Consider the following 23,999-nt stretch of genomic DNA (forward strand, 5'->3'; position numbering starts at 1 on the left):
ATATACATATATCAAATCACTGTGTTGCATACCTTAAACTTATATAACGTTTTATATCAATTATATCTCAGTCAAACAGGGGGGAAATAAAAAAGAAAGGTGGTCAAGAATGGTCTCTCTAAAGATGTGGCATTTCAGCTGAGGGCTGAGACATGAATGGGAAGCAAGAGCCAGACATGCTAAGATCTATAGGGTATTCAGGGCAGAGGAATCAGGTAGAAAGGCTGGGAAGAGAAACAAACTTGATGTCTAGAAAGAGAAAGAAGAGTGGCCAGCCAGTGTGGTAGAAGGGTAATGAGCAAGGATGAGCGTGGTGGGAGGGGTGGTCCACAAGTGTTGTAGGTTGTTGAATTTGGCATAATTATGGAGAAAACATTTTTATTTCACCGTATGAATATTTAGAAGCACATAAAGAACTTTATATTAAAAATTATGCCATAAATTCATTTCTGGTACTTAGAAAATCTTTTCTAGTATTAGGGAAGATTGGGGCATGGAATGAGCTATCTGCTTCACAACTTTTCTGTAAGTGATGCTGGTTTAACTTGGCACTATCCAGGGGACATCTGCAACATATGTAGATTTCATAGCTATGGGAGATGAGAGTAGAACTGCTATATTTTTCTGCTTTCCCCTCTGAAAGTTGAGCCAAACATTAGCAGAGATGGAGAACCCCCTACTGACACCAATTAATAGTGGAAGCAATAGGTAGAGGGGTAGATCCCAAAGAGGAAATTTTGATGCTTTTTGAAATTGTCTTTTGAAAAATACTCTTTAGGTTAGCTTTTATTGTGGGTAATTTTACTTATTATTTTTTTTTGAGAAGTAACTTGAGTAGACTATAAAGAAAGAAAGAGGGAAAACTGCAAATGATTACTCTGTGTGTAATTTCGTGAACTCTACTGTAATGGGTGCCAGACGACCTTGATGGGACATGAAAACATAATCCAGAAGGGCATGCAACAAGTATCATTCCAGGGAATCGCAGCAATTGGATGAAAATGAGGAAAGCCTTTGGATTGCTCCCGAGGATGTCTCTGAAAAATGTGGGAGCATTTTCACGTAATTGGTTGTTACGTGGAAGTCATTCAAACAAATATTTTGTGAGCTCCTACTGTGTGCCAAGCGTGGTTTTTTTTTTAGAACTGGGTCACAATTTTAGTCAAAAAACAGTCATTGACAGTGCAGAAAAAGTCTTATGTTCCCTGTTCTTAAGTTGTTTTTCACAAAAATTTCAAATCTTCTGTAGATTTTTGTTTTCATCTGGTTTTCCTGCCGTTACTGTTGTTAAATTATTTTAAATCCTAGCAAATATCTAAGCAGATAATGACAAATCTTTCTTTCTGTTAATAGGGGGGAATATGAAAACATGTTCTTAATCAAATCCAAATTGGACCACTGCTTCTTACAGTCTAAGTCTCTGTTGATGGTTTATCTCCATAGTATAGACTAGATTAGTATAGACTATAGACTACATTGTTTTCTAGTCCCTCAAGTCTCAATTGACTTAAAATTGTGTATCTATTCATTAATATGTACTTTGGGTCAGAGTATGCAGCAATAAGGTAACTGGGATCTAAATATCTGGAGGAATTCTTTTTTATATAATAGAATTACATTCTCCCTCCCCAGCACCACCGCCCCCCCCACTGAAGTTCTGTGGAAAAAAGAAGTGTAGCATTTATTTTCCTAGTATTTCTTTGTTGACATGTTAAAGAAACTTTGAAATAATTTGGGAGAAATTTTTATATTTCACTGTATGAATATGTAGAAAGTACCACCAAGTAGCTTTTTTTGTTTATAGTTTGAGAATAAACATTTATGTATATTTAAGAATGCATGTGTGTATATTTGAACATAGCATGCATATTTTCTTGCTTATGGCTAATTCCCCAGCACTGATTTATGTCCATAGCAGAAAAGAACAAGTATTAGGATAGCATTGCCTCTTTTACATATATTTTCAGGTCTCTTTAATTAGGTAAGGTTTTAGAACTTCTTTAAAAGTACTTGTATAAAGAAGATTTTGGAAGTGCAGTCAGATTTCAGTTTGACAGTGATATATAACCAAGGCAAAATTTTACTTTTACAGTTAAGCTTTGATTATACAAATATAAACAGTGGTAGTTTTAAAGGGAATTCTTCATCTTCCAGATGTTACAGAGCATTCATCCTTCCATGGTGCACTATGGAACTTTAATTCCACCTTATCCTTCTGTATTTTGTTTTCTAAGTGATTTTATTTAGTACCTGATATCACTAATCATAGACCTTAAAAGTAATATATTCTGCTGATTTCATTATATATGTTAGCTTTCAAATACATCTTAAAGGTGTTGAAGGGAAGATCACAGTGAAGAAACTGATCATATTTTCTTTTCCTTTTTCCAAACTAGGAGCCTTGATTATAGCAGGAAGCTGAAAAATGTAAGTGTTTTAATTTCACTTTCCAAACTTTTTTCCTTCTAACTTTGATGGTTCAAGTGTAAAAGTTAGCTCATAAGTTCAATGCCTCTCGAATGCCTTGCTAGAAAGAATCTTTCTTAGGAAACAATTATATGTGCCTCTGATAGAATAATTAATGATTCTGATAGAAATAAAAATGGTAGATTTTGCGGGGAGGGGTGGTCTCTTTAATTAGATAAGGGCTTAGTCCAGAAATAAATAAATGAAAGCTTGCACTCCATTTGTAATTTGGTTTCTTAAACACAGAATGATCTGTTTTAGCACTAACATTACTTTCTTGCCATTGGTAGGCACAGATGGGATTATTAAATTAAGCAGTTGGGCAAGTTGTTTTGGGGAAAAGATTAGCATAATATAAATAGTGTTGACTGTTGTGGGCCTGTACCTTTTGTGGTTTTTTTCCTATTAATCTTTTGAGTTTTTATTAGTACCTTCCAAAATCAACTTTTTAGAGTTAGATCTTATTTTCCAAGGCAAGTATGTTAGTGCTCTTTTATTTTAAGTTGAAATTGAAGAATGTAAGAAATGACCTTCTGTATATAAAATTTTAAAATTGGCTGTGACCCTCCCCTTTTAAAGAAATTTTCAGGGTGCTGTTATATTCGATTGACATTCTCATTCTTATCTTCTTTTTCTTCCTCTATAAAACCAGGGATATTTGACATTTTTCATCATACAATTTTAAACAGAAACCCCATAATCTAAAACACAACACAGTTCTATCTGCCGTTTTCCTATTACACTTTTCAAGAGAGCCTCATACTCTTAGCACACATTAGTTATTTTATGGCTCGAGTTCATGTCCTGACTTTCGCAATTTTCTGCTCTCTGGAAAGTTATTTGTAAGCAATCAGTTAAAAAAGAATTTCTGGAAGTTTTGAAGTATTCCTAAAGTCACATTTTCCCACAGAGGTAGAAAACCAGATCACATCCTAGCAATGATGCACATGACCATATCTTGGGCCTGTTGCCATCGGAAGCATGTATACATATCACATTGTCCAAAGCATTTTCTGGCCAAGTAGAGGGAGGTACAATAAATACTTCCCAGCCTAGTTGAAGCAATAAGACCAAATGTGAAAACAAAATAATAGTCTTAGCTTTTCCATAGGCTTCAGATCCCAATAATTCAATTTTAAGGAGCTCATCTTCAGCTGACCCCTGTTGGGTTCTGTGGGAAAGTCAATGTAAAGAGCCTTTGCTTTCGCAGACAGTTCCTTTGGAAAGACAGAACAAAATGTTAACCTAGGACTGTAGCTTCAGACCAGTGAATATTCATAGACATTCTTAAACATTCAAGGTTGTTAATTGGCAGTAGTCTTGACCAGGCTAAAAATTTCCCATCTCAGATTAATAGGAATCTAACTGTACCCCCAGAACTAGGTCTCTGCAGATTGCATTCTTCATTACATTGCTGTCTTCTGACTTTAATTAGATATATTTTGTTGATCTTGTGCTGGAAACCACTAATTAACCTTTATCACTCCTCTGAAAAATGTTTGCCAGTGGTCTTAGCAGAACCTCTGTGCCCACAAGTAGAAATTATGGGCCTTTAAAAGCACCTCTCTCAAAAGGGATTGACAACCTGTTCCATTGCTGGTCTGGGGAAAGACTCCAGAGTTTCTGAAAATTTTTGCTTCCTGGTTTTGAAGCCTTCATGACATGAAAATAATTCTGGAGGATTTATTTTTCCTCCTTGCTGTCTTATAGATCACATTCTCACAACCAAATTCTTCCTAAAACTGGAGTCTTATTTTAACTACTGAATCATGTTTGTGTTGACCGATGCAACATTGGGTCCTTATTAAAATGATTTTACCTAGAATGGATACCTCATGGATGGTGGGCTTTGTAAATTAATGTTACACATTCTCTCCTCCTGCTTTCCTGTTAGGGAAGCATTATTGATTCTTTAGTTTAAAAGTAATTCTTTGTGCGTGGTTCTCTTTCCCAGGTACTAGTGACTATTTACTGGCTGGGCAAAGCAGCGAATAGCTGTGCATCTTACAGTGGGACAACGCTAAACCTGAAGGAGTTCGAAGGCTTGCTGGCTCAGATGAGGAAGGTAACTTGACTTTTCTTCTTCATCCCATGACGTTCAGACAAGGTGGGAAAGCAACACATTTGCTTGTTTTTAAGATCTTTACAGTTTCACGTGGTAAAATTGCACAGGCCAAATATGTCGTGCACTCAAGGAAATGACCGCTTGTCTTACCAATGCCATCTTTGCCTCATACACCCACGCCTACCTGAACTTTTATTCCCTTCTGAGAATGGGAGATCTGAGCTTTATCCAATTTTAATTCCAAAAGAGAAAGTTCAATCCGTCCGTATATGACTTTAGATACCAAAGAGCTCAGCGCTTATTTTCTTGGGGGAATAATGCCTGAATTAAACAATACAGCATTATACAAAAATGAAGACTTGCTCTGCACTTTCATCCTAAAGGTCATTTTGCTTACCCATCAGGGCCTTGGTGTGGGTGAAGTTACATTAGCCAAGTTCTTGCCTGGGTACCCACTCCGGATGGGCTCCGAAAAATTAGAAGCATTCTCTTCAAAGATGCATATTTTATGACCATTGCATTTGAATGACCTGGAAATTTGGAAAACATGTTTTGTAATAGTCAAAGCTTTATTTCTGTATTTAATTATGGGAAAGACTGACCTAAGGTAGGAATTTGTCCAAGAAACAGTGCAGTGTTTTTTGTGTGGCTGCCTATGTGTTCCTTTTTAGGATTCAGCAGTGTACATTAACTCACCCAAAGTACTAGCATACAGTACTCCCCGGGAGCAGCCTCACCCAACAGGCCTTAGTGAATAGGTAAGGCTCACTTGTAATCAGTAGCATCCATGGGTTTTGGATAAGACCCATAGTGCAGCATATATAATTAAGACCTTCTTCTTCCTCTTTTCTCCAGCATGCAAATTAAATGCACCAATGAGACCTCGTTGAGAGACATTCTGTATTTTACGGATTTTCTTTTAATACTGAAAGCAAGAATTTGCTCCAACTTTCTAATGATTTATTCTTTTTTCCCTAAAGCTAATAGTTCTAATAATTCTTTGCATTTGGCTAGAACCAGGCCGGCTCATATATGTATAAATGGACAAAGCTTTCATATTAGTCATAACACATATAAACAAAGTCCTTGAAGCTAAATTCCTTGAAAAATAAAATAAACACACCACTCAAACACAACACATTGTTTCTTAGTCTTAACCCTTATTTGTCCTTTAATCTTTCATCTCTCTCAATAAAGGATATTTAGGGAAAATACAAAGGTAAGTTTCAGTATGGATTTGTGAAATCTAAATGTTTGCTGGTCTTATGTTAAATTTGGACTTGGACAATGATAGATGGATTATCTGTTTTACTATTGAAAAGCTCTGCCTCATAGTTTCCCTGCTGATTTCTCTTGGAATCTGATTTCTTCTCATTATTGATGTTTCTTATCACTAGTCCAGCTTCTCTATAATCTGGGCAGCTATTGGTCTCTGCAGCTCTCCTAACTTCCCTTTCTAGTGAGACAGTTGGTTACTAACAACTGCCTTGAAATGACCTGTTGTTGTGAACAGCTGTTACTTTTTTTTTAAATGAATATAGATGACATCACAGGACATGAGGGAGTAGTTAGTATCACTGGCCAAAGCGCGACTTAACTAAAAATGGCCAGCTGTGGTGTTCCCATATAAAGAGAGTAGTGGTGTCTCTATATAAAGAGAGTAATTGACCTGAATTTCACAGGTCTATCCAATGCCTGAAAATATTAGATTTATCTAAAGTGTATACTATCTCATTTTATCAATTAAGATTGAATTTAACTGGGAAATGCAGACAACTCCGCCAGTGGCTTAAATAAGATAGAGTTTTATATCAAACTCACATAAGGTCTGGACATGAGCAGTCCAGGGCTAGTGTGAGGGTCCTGTGACCATCAAGGGCTCAGGCTCCTTCTGTCTTTTTACTCTACTGTCCTCAGCTCACGGACACTCACCTGCTGGTCCAAGATGGCTGCACAGGCTTTAGCCTTCACGTCCACCTTTGAGCCAGGAGAAAGGAGGGCTGAGGAGAAGAAGGGCCTATGCCTTCCTTTAAACACACTTCTGGGAAGTCATGCACTACACTTCTGCTCACATCCTATTGACTTGAACTTGGTCACGTATCCATACCTAGCTGCAAGGAAAGACTTGGGGAAAGTAGATTTTATTTCATTTAAAAACTGTGTGCATTTTCACTGGAGAAGAAATGGAAAACAGATATTGAGAGACAACTGGAATCTCTTCTGCACATATACATGCTGAAATAAATTTGAAATTAAAAGCTTTTCTTTCACAAAGGAGGCTAGCCTGAAATTTTTTTATATTCATTTTTTTCTAGTGGGAGAAATGTGCATAAAAATGATTAACTGTGGTACAACTTGTTAAGTTCTCTAGTGCAAGGAACACATGTAGAACCCTTAACATAAGCATCGGACACATAGTAGATGTTCGTAGTAGGTTGCTATTGCTATAGACAAAAAAGGTCTCTGAAAGCATCATGACAATGGCCTTTCACTGGGCCTGGATACGTCAGAGAAAGTCTCCCAAAGGAAGGGACACTTAAGCTGAACCAAGGGGAATTACTACGAGAATAGTGAGATTAAAGGGAGCACTGTAGGGACAAGGGTGGCCCTAGAGATCTCAGGACCTGCAACTAGAAAGTCAACATTCTAGGTTCTTCCTCTCTCTTTCTGTCTCTCTTCTCTTCCGGTCTCTTCTTGAATTCATCCTCTCCTCCAGTAGGCAAACACTCTCTCATAGCAGAGACCATGGCCAACAGCATCCCCGGGATTATCTGCTCCTAGCTTCTTGCCCAGAAGGCAAGGAATTCTTCTCCCTGGCCCCAACTTTAAAATTCCTAGGGTGTACTCTGGTCCAGTGTGGGTCCTATCCCTGAACCAGTCAGTGTGACCAGGGACAGGGGATACCATGATTGGCCTAAGCCAGTACTATCTCAGAGGGTGCTATCAGAACAAGGGGTTAAAGAGGGGGGAGCTTGATGGGCCAACAAGTACAAGACCTTGGCCTAGAGCAGCAGCCATCATCAACTTCTCTTCCCTTAACCTGCTTTATTTTTTCATGATACTTACCATTCAACTTTGTATTCAAATTTGTATTTGTATACAAATTTGTATTTGTATATTTTTCTGTTTGTTTTTTGCCTTCCCTGCTAGAGCATAAGGCCCATGAGGACAGGGAATTTATCGAATTTGCATAACATTGTGTCCCCAGCACTGAAGACAGTGCTTGGCACATAGACAATGTTCAGTCAGTATCTGTGGAATGAATTGCTTCACCAACGAGAGTATGGTGGGTAGAGATGGCTCATCAGGCTGGAAAAGTAGAACCTAACACACTGCAGAATAGGATTTAGCCACCTTATAAATCACAAAGGAAGCAGAAAATGGTGAGTGGTAAAACAGAGGCATCTGGAGTTTCTCAGATACCAGAAGTCAGTCACCAACTGTAGCTGGTTCTCATTATCTCTGACAAAGGAGGATAAGAAGAGGACAGATGAGTAAAATAATCCAAAAATATTGTGGGAGCTAGTAATTCACACCCCATTCATTAACACACTTTTACTAGAACAACCAGCAATTAGCACAATGGACAGATCTGAGTCGTATCCCCTTTCCCTGGAGTGCTCTCTGTAGAAGACAGGATGCCACTACTGGGCATCTAGATGGAAAGCGTAGACGACGTAACAGACCCCGAGTACAGAGCACTTAGACTGTGCTAGCCTTTGTGTTGGTTTATATCTTCTAACCCTGCTCCCAAAGCTTGCCTCTGGGTGACTTGATGGAATCCAATAAAATTGTTCATCCCGCGGATGTCCAAATCTTTATTTCTGGCTAAAGAGCCAGGCTCTTGCTTCACCCTGAGGTTTCTAAGGGAGCAGCTTGGCCAAGGATGGCCACAGGTGGCCTGGTTTTCACTTGTCAAACTGACCCTGCCGTTCAGCTTCCAGCTCTCACTTGACCCAAGGTTTAATTCTTGGCTTTCTACAAAGTCATGAACAGAACGGCCTTTTTGTTTTTCTTTCCCATAACTGGCTGCAAGAAAGCAGCTGGAGCTCCAAGAAGCATGTCAACTTTCTCTTTTTCCTTTCTGTTCTCCTGTGGTCTGTAGGATAGGGTGGGGGAGACATTTGGGTGTTGGGGGAAACTTGCCTGATATTATTTTCTTGAAAATCCAGTTTTGTAATTCTGTGCCAAGCAGCTTGTAAAATTGTGTCATTTCTAGATGTTACCAGTGGCTTGACTTCCTGAGTGTCTGCCCTCCCTGATGGGAAATTGGGCCCAAGGCATCTAGTTATGGGATATAAATGGAGAAGGAGATAGAAGAATACCAGTGTGTATATAAGATTATGTCCTTAACTGCATTTATAAATTTTCTATGGTTTATATATTGACATTTACCTGCCAGATGAATACATAGGAGTGATTATAACACAGCTAACATTTTTCGAGCACTTATGCGTCAGGTGTTTTTCTGAATGCTTTCCATATAGTAATACATTTAACCTTCCCAGCAATACTATGAGATAAATATTATTAGCTCTATCTTACAGATGAGAAAATTGAAATTGGGCAAGGTAAAATAACTTGCCCAAGGTCAGACAGCTGACAAAGGGTGGAGCCAGGATTTAAACTGTCAGCTGAGCTTCCAAGACCATGCTTTTAACCTACTCTAAACTGTCTCTCTTTTGCAGCACGTATAGGTTGGTGATCTAGGCATAAACAGTGTTTAGCGAAGGGACATTATCCAGGTTAGTGTCATCCACTGAGTAAGCAGGCAGTAAGTGTCCAGCCGCTGGGAGAGGTGATGCTGTTGTTGACAGCTGTAACTATACCAAAGTTCATCAAATGCCAGGTTTTACCGTTTGGTAGTTGAAGACAGAGTCTTGTGTTAGAATCACAGCTTTGCTGATTACTGTGTGACCTGAGTCAATTTACTCAACCTCTCTGATTCTTTTCTCCTCTATAAAATAGGGACAATGGTAACCCCATCATTGGGGAGCAGGTTGTGAGGATTAAAGAATAGAGCAGAGAGAAAGCATCAAGCATAGCCCCAGACACATAGTAAGTGTTCAGTAACATTAGCCATTTAGCCTATTCTCAGTGGATAAATAATCCAAGATAATTACTTGCATTTCCAAAGAAATTAAATGCAAAACCATATCCAATTTAGATGTATACTTTTCAGTTAGTCATGAATTCTTTTTCCTGCTAGTCAGGCCTGGCTTTTGTACAAGTCCTGGTTAATTTTGACCTACGAGTAAACTAAAATACCTTAATTTCCATAACTGGAATTTCTGCCTTCCTCGGGAGGGTCATGTCATCTGTAGTCACCTAGGCTGTTTGACAACCTGTTCTTCAGGGGCACTAATCGGGTCCTCGGTGTGGCTGCAGCAGGGTACCCCCCCCCCAACCCTGCCCTTCCCCTTTTTCCTACTCCTTCTCCTGATGCAAGACCACTGTGCGTGCCTTGTGAATTACAGCTGCTCTGTCCCCCCAAAGGGCCCCCTGCTGGGGAGTGTGTCAGAGGATCTGGTTATAATTGATAGAAGCAGCTGGCAAAGGCACTTCCTAAAAGGCTTTGGCTCCGGCGAGCATATTAGTCAGTGTAGACAGTTTCCAAAATTGCTACCACGGAGAATTTTTTTTTTTTTCCTTTTCTATGGGGATTGGGGAGGGGACCTGCCTGAGAATCCCAGGAAATCTTCAGTGGGACCTTCCAGTCTTTGCGGATGTCATTCACAGCCCTGATTTTAAGCAACAGTCTGGGAGAGATTAAATTGAGGTTTATCTTTGAGTGACCGGAGTTATTTCTGTTTTCGTCAGCTTGGACTCTTGTAATTAATGCTAAGACACTGGCGGGAACAAGGCTTTTATTATAATTCGAGGGTGAGGATGGCTTTGACTGACCTTTCTTCTGCTGGAGTTTCAGTGTTTTAGTATGTGCTGCTTGCGCTGGAAAGAATTTATAATCACAGGCTGTCAAAGACAGCCATTGTTCTCACTGCTCTGAACATGTGGGTCAGCCACAAGTGCTTTCAGCTCCCCCAGTGCCAAGAGCTGGCCAAGCGCGAGAGCATGCCTGGATTCTTCCGAGGCATCAGGAAAATCATTTCGCATATTTTTCACTGCTTTTTTTTTTTTTTTTTAAATTTTTTGCCCCAGAAAGACAGCTCCCTTTCAGAGCAGGAATTTCCCTTCAAGGTAGCAGAAGATGGAAGCATGCTGCTCCAGGATTTTACGGAACTGATTCTGCTGCAAAAACAAATGCTGTGTGCATTAGCCAGACAGCATAAACAGAAGCAGTTGTGCAGCTAAACCAGGGGCTGGGTCCCAGAACAGACATGCAGTTATGGATCCTGAAAGATGGGTCAAGGTTAAGGTTTTAGTTTCTCATTTTTGTTTTTATCTGTCATTATATTCTTGTGAATCCAAACTTGATGATCTTTTATTCTCAGTTCCTTGGACTTTTTTTTTTCCAACATTGTGGAGTACGAGATGCTTGGGGATTTTTTTTTTTTTAATATGTGTGATTTTCGGATTGAAAAAGTTGCAGCAGGGAAGGCTTAATGAAGTGTAGATGATAATCAATTTGATAACTGGTTGCCGTAGCCTTTCCAGATTGATTCTATATGCAGGATTTTTTGGAGACCATTGGAGACTGATTTTCCTGATATTTGTAGCCTCTGCGTCTGTTGCTGTGATGTCTGTAATCCTTTCTTTTTCTTCTTGAACAGGAGACGGATGACGTTGAGAGCCCTAAACGTAGTATTCGAGACAGTGGCTACATCGACTGCTGGGACTCTGAGCGCAGCGACTCCCTCTCTCCCCCTCGACACGGCAGAGATGATTCCTTCGATAGCCTGGATTCCTTTGGCTCCCGTTCCCGGCAGACACCTTCGCCAGATGTAGTCCTCAGGGGAAGCAGTGATGGTAGGTTGCAGCCTTAATAAACTGCACATCTTAGAATCAAACATTAACAAGGGCCGCCTTGTCACCGGCCGAGAGATTGGCCCTAGAAAGGTAGACTCCATATCCACCTTGCTGGAATCTGGTAACTCTAAACTGGTAGGGAAAAAAAAAAATCTCTTAATGTTGTTTTTCGTGGTCCTTAGAATTTTGGTTGGCTTTGCCAGCAGCTGGTTTGAACACTGCCTCAATGAGTGTATCTTCTGTTGGAAAACGTGTTACATCATTCCTCCCTGGGTCTCAGTAAACCAAGACGCTGTGCAGACCATTAGCTCATAAAGTGTGCCGAAGGTTTATATGCTCCAGGTACGAGGAAGGGAAATGTTTGAGTGAGTACCACACTGTGTAAGTGAAAGTAGATCAACTTCCAGCAAACTGGAAACACACTGCACACACTTAGGAAAGCTCTGAAGCTTGGGATTGTGAAACCGTAATTGGCACAGTTTGGGCAATGCTTTTGATACCTGACCATTGACTAGAGCGATGCAGGTGGCCATTAACGTATAGAACACAGCCCAGACTGCCTGTTTCTTCTGAGGCTGGGTTTGATTTAAATCCCATGCATTTTATGTCACCTGAAAGGAATGATCATTTTTCTTTACAAAAATGTATGGTCATGCAAGCTGATGTAAATTGAACACATATTTTCCGAGAGCTGTTTACCTTACTTATCTTGCACCTTTGTGCTTTTAGGAAGGGAAGATAGATTGGCTGTGCATGTGTAAACTTGCAGAAAGACACTTAGCCTGGTGGGGAATTTTTTTTATTTGTGTCTATTTCTTTTTCATGTATTGCTTGACTGAAGCTAATGTTTCTAGAGACTTTAAGTCTTCTGTCTGAGATGAAAATTATCTTTTATAGCTAAAAGATCCCTTTCAGCTATAAAATTCTATGTTACCAAAATACTTGGGTATTTAACATGCCCAGGTCCTGAGTTCATTACTCAACCCCTGGTATCTCATTTAACCCTCAGCACATACTACAAGATACTCAGTATCTGACTTAGTCCTCTGTGAAACATTCCTTAGTCATATTTTACAGATGAATCTTAGAGAGGTTAAGTAATCATCCTAACATTGTCTTTTTTTTTAAGTAATTTTTATTTATTTATTTATTTAGGCTGCGTGTTGCTGTGTGCAGGCTTTCTCTAGTTGCGGCGAGCGGGCTTCTCATTGTTGTGGCTTCTCTTGTTGCGGAGCACGGGCTCTAGGTGCATGGGCTTCAGTAGTTGTGTCACACGGGCTCCGTACTTGTGGCGCGTGGGCTTAGTTGCTCCACGGCATGTGGGATCTTCCCGGGCCAGGGCTCGAACCTGTGTCCCCTGCATTGGCAGGCGATTCTTAACCACTGCTCCACCAGGAAAGTCCCCTAACATTGTTTTTAAGTGCCCTAAGTCGCTGTAAGTAGTGTAACGATGTTAGCCTCAAGAAGCGTGAGTCCAAAACTTATACCCTAAAGCTTAATTTACCCACACTTCTTTCTGTTTGCCTAATAGATTTTTCAAATTCTAGCATGACTGAACTAACGCTTTTGTTTAGTACTTAAACTTTCCAACAAATAGATTAGCCTCAGGGCCACGTTGTATGTGACTCCTAAAGAATTCCATGGTGCATTGTGAACTGCTTGAAAAACATTTCTAAAAATTTACATGACATCTTAAGTCCCACCCACAGTATTAGAAGTTACAATACCGACTGCATGATCTAATTGACCTTTAACATAACTGAAAGGGAGATTTACTTTTGTGAAACATATTTTAACCAAACTGTTTCATCCATATTATTTTGATTGTTTTAAAAAATTATTATTGTGTCATCCTAGTTTTTAATAACTGGTAATGCAGATCCTTTATTTATTCTGTCACCAGCTTCGAGGGGTTCAGAGTTTATAATGAGCCACATCTTGAAGGGGTTTGAGATGGTAATTACCAATATTGTACTAATATGTGCTGAGGCACAATTTTGTTTGCAGCAGTTAAGATTGATAAGCCAGAGTCTTTTCATAAAAGTTTTTCCCATGTAAAGAAAAACATGAAATTGAGCTTCACAAAACACCATGCATGAAAGAGCGTCTTAACACACAGATTTCACCAATCAGCCTGATACCTTCAGGCTTATGTTCTTGTAAACTAATCAAGACCTAATGAGGTTTTAAAGAAAAACAACAGTTTTTTATTTGCCTTAAAAAATGTGGTATAATTTTATCCAAATAGATGTTGTATTTCATTAGAGCTTATGGTATATTTTTTAAGTGATGATAATCAAGAAGATTGCTGGTCCTAATAAACACTTCCAAATTTAGAAGAACATTTTAATTCTTGAAAACTTATTTCCTAGGACTCACAGTCAATTAGGGAAAGTCCTACCATGAAATTCTCCAACAACATATTGGCTCAATAGAGTTTTCATTTTATTATTACTGAGGTCCACTGACCCATTCAGTAGGGATGACCAAGGGCCACACTCGTAAGAGGTGCCATGATTCCATGGGTTGGACACGAGAGCCACCTGGTAAGGAGGCTATGGATCTCCAGGGTCAATTCAGCCAATCTGGCTTGCTAAATAGGTACCCAGCTCCTCCCTCACCCTCACTGGCATGCCTTCTGAGGCCACTAATAAGCTTCCCTGAACAGGAAATACAAAACCTTCCACTCAGGTGCTTTTAAAATTAAGAACATATTTTATAAACATAATGCATATTGTTAAATAAATATTCTTATCTTTTATAGAAAAGACGAGTTAAGGGAGAGAAATAAGGAATGAGAGAAATTAGAGTGTTAGAGGAGATGAAAAAGCAATGGGTTGGCGGTGTGTATGGTGAAGATACATAAAAAAAGATAGACCCGGGCTTCCCTGGTGGCGCAGTGGTTGAGAGTCCGCCTGCCGATGCAGGGGACACGGGTTCGTGCCCCGGTCCGGGAAGATCCCACATGCCGCGGAGCAGCTGCGCCCATGAGCCATGGCCGCTGAGCCTGCGCGTCCGGAGCCTGTTGCTCCGCAACGGGAGAGGCCACAACAGTGAGAGGCCCGCGTACCGCAAAAAAAAAAAAAAAAAAAAAAAAAAAAGATAGACCCCTAGTTGCTGGAAGGGAGAGAAATGTAGCCCAGACATAAAGGAAGGATCAGACTTTGATAAAAGTATGTCCGCCTCATCACGTGCAATGTTGGGCATAGATGGAGATGCCACCCTAGTACATTTTCATGTTTTCAGGGTGAAGTCAAGTCAAGATCTTTTGGGGCTTCCCTGGTGGCGCAGTGGTTGAGAGTCCGCCTGCCGATGCAGGGGACGCGGGTTCGTGCCCCGGTCCGGGAAGATCCCACATGCCGCGGAGCGGCTGGGCCCGTGAGCCATGGCCGCTGAGCCTGCGCATCCGGAGCCTGTGCTCCGCAGCGGGAGAGGCCACAGCAGTGAGAGGTCCGTGTACCATAAAAAAAAAAAAAAAAAAAAAAAAAAAAAGATCTTTTGAAGTCTTGGCCTGAGATAAGAGGGGTTCTAACACTTATGGAAAGTATACCTCACCAGCCACTATCTGGGTGCTTTACATCTCTTGTAATCATCACGACAACCTAGGAGAGCTGTATTATCACCTCCTTATTTCCAGTGAGGACACTGAGGTACAGAGGGCTTCAATTTCCCAGTCGCACAGCTAGTAGATGATGGAGCTGAAATTAGACCCTGGTCTCTAGGTCCGAAACGTTACGCTTCTTTCAGCTGAGCCACTCTGCCTCGGGGCATTTGCAAATTAACTTTTCTTGAAGTGCCTGTTGAAGACATTCATCAAAGGCTAATTGGGGAAAAAAAAAAAAAAAGGTTATCTGTTTATGTGTTAAACAACCTATTTTGAGACTCTCTCTCAGTATATTATGGACAATATGTTTTTAGATATTGTACCAAAATAAGTTTCATAGATTACAGGATTTTAGAACGGGGTGTGTGTGTGTGGGGGGGGGGGAACCGAGGCAACTCTAATCCATACTAAGCCTTCATAGTTGATTGAAGAATCATTTTCTTTCATTCATTTATTCAGCAAAATACAGTTCTTCCCCTAGTCAGGATGCTTTAGGCAAAGGACATTTTTCCAAGAGAAGTGTGTTGCAGAGGAAGGAGCTATGTATTCTCTACTTGTGCCCAAAGTTAGGAAACTGCAACAGTGCACATCATGATGAGGACATCCTTTTAGCAAAGTCTGGTCCTTCCTTTCCCCAGGGCTATGCTTCTCTCCCTTCTAGCAACTAGGGGTCTTTCTTGGGCTGGAATCTGGAGAACAGAAACTGGAGTCTGGAGCTGTTACTTACCAGCCATGGAGAAAGGGCTCTTTGGGTCTCTCTGGGCCTCTGTTTCTACCACTGTAAAATGGGGATAATATCAAATAGGGAAACAAATCCAAGTGCTTAGCAAGTTAAGGTAGTATTAGTGTTTGTTATAAAGCATTCACAGGGGGCTTTGAATATTTTATTATGACACTGAGACAGATAGACTTGATAAAAGACAGGGTGAGAAGGGAGTTAAGTTATGAATCAAAAACCAACAAGTAATGAAATGGTCAAAACTTCAGAAGGGAGGCTGAAAGCAAGTGGCATGAATAATTCATAAATTGAATATTTCATCTGCAGCAATGAACAACTTGTTTATGGTCAATGCTTTAACTTTCACCATTTTTTAAAAGCCATTAAATCATTTTATCTCCAGGGCAATTCATTTCATTCCTATTTTTACAGAAAAAGGACAGGCAAGTGTGTTAGAGGCAAGCCTAGGAGCCCACAGGTCATCAGTGGCAGATCCAGAACTATTATGGCATAAAGAGTAGTCAGTGTTTGTTAGGCACTTACTTGGGGCCAAGTACTGTACCCAAGAGTTTTACATGTATCTGATCCTCCCAGCAGCACTATGAAGTGGGTGATATTATTATCCTCGCTTTATAGATTGGGAAACTGAGGTTTGGAGTGGTGAAGTGACAAATGACAAAACTAATGAGTGCCAGAGCTCAAAATGAAGTGGATCTGACTTAACCCCCTGCACTACCCACTCTGCTAGGCTGCCACATCACTGGACTCTTAGTTTAAGGTTCTTTTCACACGGGTAAGGAGGTCAGTTTCTATTTGCTATCAGTGGAGTTGAAGAACCTTTTCATAATGCTCTCAGTGATTAAGAGTTTTCAACCAGCATTCAAACGGTGGCTGCCTGTCACAGCAGTTTGTGTTCTCATGACAATTTCACTCTAATGGATCTTAGAAATCTGGTGAGATGAGACTCAGGAAACAAAGATACAATATAATTATGGGGGCTATTGACCAACAAAAGTTGGTAACATTGAATTCCTCTGTGTCCTGTAAAACACTGTTTAAGCCAAACTAATTCATTGATTCATCTGATCATTTGAGGATACCCACTGTGCCCAAAGACACTGTGATAAGTACAGTGTGAAGGATATAAAGCCCTTATTTTCAAAATACAAGATAGATAGCATAATGCATCAGAAGAGAAATAGACCTTCGGGCCATAGTGTTCATAGGAAACAAAGATTGCCTCCAGCTATGGGTACCGGGAAGGGCTCCGAGGTAGAGGAATATGCACTTATTATATCTCAAGCCGTTTCCTGGAAGGCAAACCCTTGGTATAATCCAAACTGATCGTTTTTCTGAATTCCTATAGCTCTTATATGTCTGTGCTCGTTGATTATAACTGATATTCTCCAGGTGTTTCATGAATTGGTTAAAGGTACCTCAAAGACAAAGGATTATAAATCCTTCATAATTCTTATTTGTCAGAATATCTAGCGCAGTGTAAGACATGCAACAACAGGTGCTGAGGAGAAACTCCACTGGTAAATTTATGTTTCTTCTTCTGAGAGTTGAAGGATCTGAGCAGGCGTATAGTTCTATTGCAAATGTGTTGTTAATTGTAACTCTCAGATACAGCTAAGCTTTCTTCTTTTTTTTTTTTTAATTTGACTTTTTTTTTCCTGATTAGAATGGAGAGCTTTTCCCAGAGTGGATTAATTTCGACTGATACTTTAGATTTGTTAAGTGAATAATTTAAGGAAGTAATCCCCGGAACCCACAGATGTAATCACATCCCCCATACTGCATACTTGCCATTGGGAACTTTATTGCTGGCCCAGCACACTTTCTCAGCACCCATCCTCTCTCCCCAGGGAGAGGAAGCGACTCTGAATCCGACTTGCCCCATCGGAAGCTGCCGGATGTGAAGAAGGATGACATGTCTGCAAGGCGGACTTCCCACGGTGAGCCAAAATCAGCAGTGCCTTTTAACCAGTACCTCCCCAACAAAAGCAACCAGACAGCCTACGTCCCTGCACCTCTGAGAAAGAAGAAAGCAGAGCGAGAAGAATATCGGAAGAGCTGGAGTACTGCCACCTCCCCCCTGGGTGGGGAGAGGCCCTTCAGGTAAGACCTGGACTGCGCTGCTCCCATCCTGGCTTGTGGTACAGGAATTATGGCCCCAGGACAAGAATGAGCTCAAAGAGCCATTTTAGAACTTTGGTGTAAGATTACGGATGGAGGTGGGCAGGACAGATCTTCAGAGAGGGATTGTCATGATAGAATATAAGCTTCGTGAAGGCACCTGTTCTAGGTGTGCCTGGCACACAGTAGGTATTCAACCAATACTGGTCTAATGAGCAGATTTTAACGAGCAGATTTCTGAAACTAGCTCTATCGACAGGACATTGAGAACATCTGTCATCCATGGCCTTCTGTGGAGACTGTCTGACTCCCACTCCTGTTAGATCAGGTGCAGTAAGACCTTTTATCTAGATGTAAGTTTATCTAGATATGAGCTCAAGCGTTATTGAAGCGTTATTGAAGTTTATCTAGATATGAGCTCAAGCGTTATTGAAGCGTTATTGAAGTTTATCTAGATATGAGCTCAAGCGTTATTGAAGCGTTATTGAAGTTTATCTAGATATGAGCTCAAGCGTTATTGAAGCGTTATTGAAGTTTATCTAGATATGAGCTCAAGCGTTATTGATGCACGAACATGCTTGAGTCACATGTAGAAACAGTCATAATGAAATGGAAGAAACATTGGACTTCTCATCTCTTGAGAGAAACAAGCAGTCTTTCCCCTAATCTCTGATTATGTTTTTGTATTTTATTCATTCATTTATTCAGCAAGTATGCATCTAGTGAGCTTCTACTACATGCTAGGTACTATCTTTTAGGCTTTGGGGACCCAGTGGTAGCTAAGATAGAGTCCCTGCCTTCAAGAACCGTAGAGTCCAATAAAAGAAACTTAAACAGTCTCGTCTAATCCCTTTCAGCAAAACCACCCTTATCATTGCATGGTTATTCCTTGTAGTCCACCTTTATTATCTATGATTTCCCATTGAATAAACATTAAAAGTTTTAATTATTGAACAAAGCATGAATTTTACCTTTCTAGAACAAAAGGTTTTTGCCTTTCAATATCAATTTTGAAATAGCTCTTAATCAATGTCGAGATAATGATGCATTGTATTAATTTAAAAATGGCTGCATTTAAGTTTTTTCACATTACCAGGATCATATTGTATGCTATGATTTTTTTTTTAAGTGGAAGTAATATCAGAACGACAGGGAGATGACATGGGATCTGCTCCCCAGCCTAGTCTGTTAGTTTGGTCAATTATGTTGTCCAACTCACTAGCTATCCTGAAACAATAGAGGAAGAGGGAAGTGAAGTGGGGTCTCCTTGTGAAGAGGACCCCGTCCGCCGAATGGACCCTGGTGGGAAGCCTCCTGGTGGCGGGTTAGAATTACCCACGGGCAGTGGGAAGGCACAGCCTCCTCCAGAGGGGGCTGCGGTGGCACCAGCTCCCAAGTCTGAAGAGGAAGACGCTGCTGAAATCCAAAAGCGCAGAAGGCTAGAGCAAGCTGGAATCAAGGTCATGCCAGCAGCACAGCGCTTTGCCAGGTTAGCTTTGCGGGCCAAGGACAGGCCTGGCTGGCTTTGTGCATGCCTGGAGGTTTGGAATCTGTCTGGTGTGATTGAGTTTCCATCTTGTTTTCCCACTTCCTGCTTTATCCGTTGCATCATTATTTCCTACTTGCAGCAGATAGAAATAGCGAATAGTCTTTGTCTTCAGGCCTGTCTCTGCTGAGTTTCTGGTTCTTTTAAATGGAGGTGAAGAGGGAGCTTTGTGCTGTTTGAGTAGACCTTGTCCTGGTCAAGTATGTGTGGTCAGTCATTTGTGGGCTACAGGATTTATCTTGCAATAACATCTTATTTTTCAATTGTTTATGGCTTGTTAATTTTCACACTACCCCTAAATGGCTCTTATCTTACTTTACACATCACTAGAAAATAGTTCTTTGGAACGGGGAACACTCTCTTTAGAAAGAGTGGCTGGCTGACAAAAATCCACTTACTTTCTTTGTCCCAAGGGAGTAGTAAGTAAGATTAGGTTTATTTGACTCATTTTCTAAAGCTCGTTGATTCAAAAACAAAGAATGGAGTAATTACTTCTCTTAATTGTAACAAAGGCACTAGTATACAGTCCTGGTGGCCTCATATTACATGTGAGATAGAGACCTTTAGCAATTGAAGTCACAGAGAACTATAGTTCTACAGTTTTGTGTAGTGTTTGGGGAAGCTGATTAATTTTTCTCATATAATAGCCACAAAGATACTAACAAATAATAGTGAGACCAAAATTTATTTGACAAATTGAAATTCATAACAGTTTGACAACTGAAATTCCTTTGCCACTTGCTGTTCCATTTAATCCTAAAAGGTAGGTGATATGCCCATTTTCAAGCAGAGTAAACTGAGGATCAGTGAAAGTAAGTTACTTGACCATCTCAGAGCTGGTTACCACTGACCTGGTGGCCAGATTCAGATGTTCTGACCATAGTACCACAGCTGCCTCACACACATTTAATGGAATGTCTTCCATTCCTCCATACAACTGGATGTGTGATTATTGCTGTGGTCTAGGTCTTCAGTGAAAGTTCCAGTACTGACTTATATGGATTTAATCCTAGAGTAGCTTTGTACTGATAAAACATCAAGGAGGTAATTCTTTCTGTCTGTGGTATCCCACAAACAGGCTTGTCTGTCCTAAACATGTATGTGCTTCTAGAAAACTCTAACGTAAAACTGTGCTAATGTTACAGGCAACTCTCTGGGTTTCTGAAATAGTGGAGGGTAATGTCATAGAATCTTAAAAAGAGAAATAAATCCAGATATTCTTTAAATTTTGGTTCAGAGACCTTGTGAGACACATGCTTTTTCAACATCATTTGAACTTCTACTTATATCAATGACCAGGCTAGATGCTGAGAATACAAAAATGAAATATATCCCCTTACCGTTTTTCAGATTTTTTCTGCTTCTGTCTTCAAGTCTAGGGCACAGTGGAAATAGGTAATAGGTGATACAGATAAGAGTATGAATTTATAAAAAATCTTTAACCTTAATACCCTTGGCACACATACCTTCATTTTTTATCACATCTGTAAAGTCTTTAACTAAAATTTACCAAAGACACTATCATCTTTATGATGTATTTTTTTTCTTGTTATCTTCAAAAATTGCCAATCTGCTTGATTTTTTTAAATCTCATTTTAAAAAAATTGATTTTTCCACGATTACTAATGCTGTTGAGTATTATACCATGTTTATCGGCTACTTGGGTTTCTTCTTCTATAAATTCCCTCATATCCTTTGCCATTTATTTTTTCCTTTTAAAAAAAATATTGTATTGTGGTAAGAACACTTGGCATGAGATCTACACTCTGAACAAATCTTTAACTGTACAATACAGTGTTGTTAACTACAGATACAATATCATACACCAAATCTCTAAAATTTATTCGTCCTGCTTAACTGAAACTTTATGCCTGTTGATCAGCAATCCCTATTTCATCCTCCCTCAGCCCCTGGCAGCCACCATGCCACTCTTTGATTCTACGTATTTCACTACTTTAGCTACTTCATATAAGTGGAATCATGCAGTATTTTTCTTTCTGTGACTCCTTAGTTCACTTAGCTTAATGTCTTCAAGATTTATCCATGTTGTCACATATTATAGAATTTACTTCTTTTATAAGGCCGAATAATATTCCTTTGTATGTATATACAACATTACCCTTATCCGTTCATCCCTTGATAGACATTTAGGTTGTTTCTACATCTTGGCTATTTTGCATAATGATGCAATGGAGATAGGAGTGCTAAGATCGCTTTGAGATCCTGGTTTCATTTCTTTTGGATATATACCCAGAAGTGGGATTGCTGGATCACACGATAGTTCTGTTTTTAATTTTTTTAAGGAAACTCCATATCATCTTTAGAGTATCCAAAAGAGCAAGGGGAGACAAATGGGCAGATACTTTAAGAGAACTCGGCACAGCCAGGAATCATGATGACGTAGAGAAAAGAAAAGTGGGCAAAGGCTGGGGATTCCACGAGTATACTGTGCCTCTTCAGTAACCGGGAGGTTTATTTTCTGCTAAAACAGTACAATCTTTTATGATAGATTATATCATATATCTATCTTTTATGATAGATTATATCCCATTCTGTGTACAAACCTGGAATCACGATTAGTTTACAAATGTAATTCTAATTGATGAGTAGTATATTTTTGTGGTAATTTTTGCTCCTGTCCACGTTCCTGTTATCTGCCTTAATTCTTACATATTTTATCCAAGTTAGCTCTATTAAGCAGAAGTTCGCAGGTCAGTTAATATCTGCAAATGTCAGTTACCGTCACACCTTAGAGCTACTGACTTAGCATTTAAAACGGAGTTCAGGAAAATCATGCATATTCCCAGAGAATGTTCCCAATAGCAACACAACACAGCTGCTCCAAACACCCAGAATTCATTTGTTGATAGATTTTTCAGCTGCTAGCTCTCTCATAAAAATTTTATACATACCATGCCACTAGCCTGGCCTGTCTGTGTCTTTGTCACCTACTTTTTGCAGCCCACAGCAGAGTTGACAGTCATTCTAAGTTTATCCACATTTGGGATCCTGCTTTTAATGTGGCAGAAAGTTGCTTAACTGGAATGAAATGCATATCATGAAGAAGAAAAGGATTCTTGGTGTCTGGAAAATAAGAATATAAAACATTTAAATATGCTGACGTCTCTTAAGGCATTGTAACCTCAGTCTCCTGTCTTTGCAATCCAGATGAATTCTGGCCACCACATCTTGGAACCCAGCAAGAGGCCCCAGATATTTCTTGCGGCCCATTTTTTTAGCTGGGAAAGTCTGTGTTTGGAGAGATGGGTAGAGGATGAGGCATAGGCAAGGAAGGAGGCATGTAGACAAGAGTAAGGCTGTACTTTTACAGATTGGTTTTTTTTTTTTTTTTTTTTTTTTTTTGCGGTACGCGGGCCTCTCACTGTTGTGGCCTCTCCCGCTGCAGAGCACAGGCTCCGGACGCGCAGGCTCAGTGGCCATGGCTCACGGGCCCAGCCGCTCCGCGGCATGTGGGATCTTCCCGGACCGGGGCACGAACCCGTGTCCCCTGCATCGGCAGGCGGACTCTCAACCACTGCGCCACCAGGGAAGCCCAGATTGGTTTTTTGTTTTTTGGGGTTTTTTTTGGCTGTTGTTTCCCAAGTATTCTCAAACACCTCCTTAAATTATTTTTAATATATAAAAAGGAGCAGAAGTGCATGTTAGTCCATTTTCACATGAGTTTAGAAGCCTAGAAGTCCCAAGCTTCCTATCAAAGAATATATTAGGAGGTATCTTAGCACCAAGGGACAGAAAGTAGGTCTTTCTTAATAAATATGTGGAATTGATATTTATTAGAGTTGCCACTGGAGTCAGAAATCCATAAACTACTTTTCCTTCCCTTTTAGTTTATGATTAAGTTAGCCTAATTACCCCCCAAATATGAGACTCTGCTAAAGAAGCCAAGATCTCTGCGTTTAAGAGGATAAAGTAAGAATCAAGATTCACTTCCCCTGAATTAAAATGCCATGGAGATTTGAGTTCTCTGACTTGGTGTTTCCCATTGGAGAAGTAAACTTTTTTTTTTTGAACTGAATTATAGGTTTCACGTGATTGGACTTCTTTTCTAATTGTTTTCATATGTTTCAGCACTCAGTCTTTTCTGCTAGTCTGTGGATCTTCTCAAGCACATAGTAATTAATTACAGAGGGGGGGGAACCCTCCAAGGAACAATAGACATTTTAGAAATCTTTAGAGGAAGAGCAGATGCAGCTAAGTGCCAGGAACATATTCTCTCCATCCCTCCTTACCAGATGCCTGTGTCACTGCTTCTTGCTGCACAGATTCTTGGGGATCAGAGACCAGGCAGACACATAACTTGCATGAACCTTTGTGGCTCTGGATGTAGCTGCCCTATTGGGACACTGTGTGAACAGGGAGGTCCCTGGTGTTGCCCGTGACATTCCCAGGAGGCCAAACAGGCTTTTCTGGAGAGCCCAGTTTCTTTCAATAGAACAAACTGACTGCCAATCTGAGCTGGTTGCTTGTGTGTTGCCAAGTAAAAGGGGGTGAAAGAAAATGCCAGCTCTTCCTT

At 40.2% G+C, this 23,999-nt stretch overlaps 1 protein-coding gene across 9 annotated transcripts in view; it reads left to right on the forward strand.

Annotated features, from left to right (window-relative positions):
- LIMCH1 (LIM and calponin homology domains 1) overlaps positions 1–23,999 on the forward strand; it is a 343,577-nt gene that overhangs the window by 238,178 nt on the left and 81,400 nt on the right. For 8 of the 9 annotated variants that reach the window (XM_032633006.1, XM_032633009.1, XM_032633007.1 and 5 more), the window contains exons 5-8: positions 2,397–2,427; positions 4,421–4,531; positions 11,263–11,458; positions 17,649–17,901. In XM_032633006.1, coding sequence (XP_032488897.1) covers positions 2,397–2,427; positions 4,421–4,531; positions 11,263–11,458; positions 17,649–17,901 — 591 coding nt within the window. Of the gene's footprint in view, positions 1–2,396; positions 2,428–4,420; positions 4,532–11,262; positions 11,459–17,648; positions 17,902–19,141; positions 19,409–23,999 lie in introns of all 9 variants that reach the window. The other variant, XM_032633005.1, reaches the window with a different exon arrangement.

The sequence above is a fragment of the Phocoena sinus genome, chromosome 5 (assembly GCF_008692025.1).
Source record: "Phocoena sinus isolate mPhoSin1 chromosome 5, mPhoSin1.pri, whole genome shotgun sequence".
Classification (NCBI taxonomy): Eukaryota; Metazoa; Chordata; class Mammalia; order Artiodactyla; family Phocoenidae; genus Phocoena; species Phocoena sinus.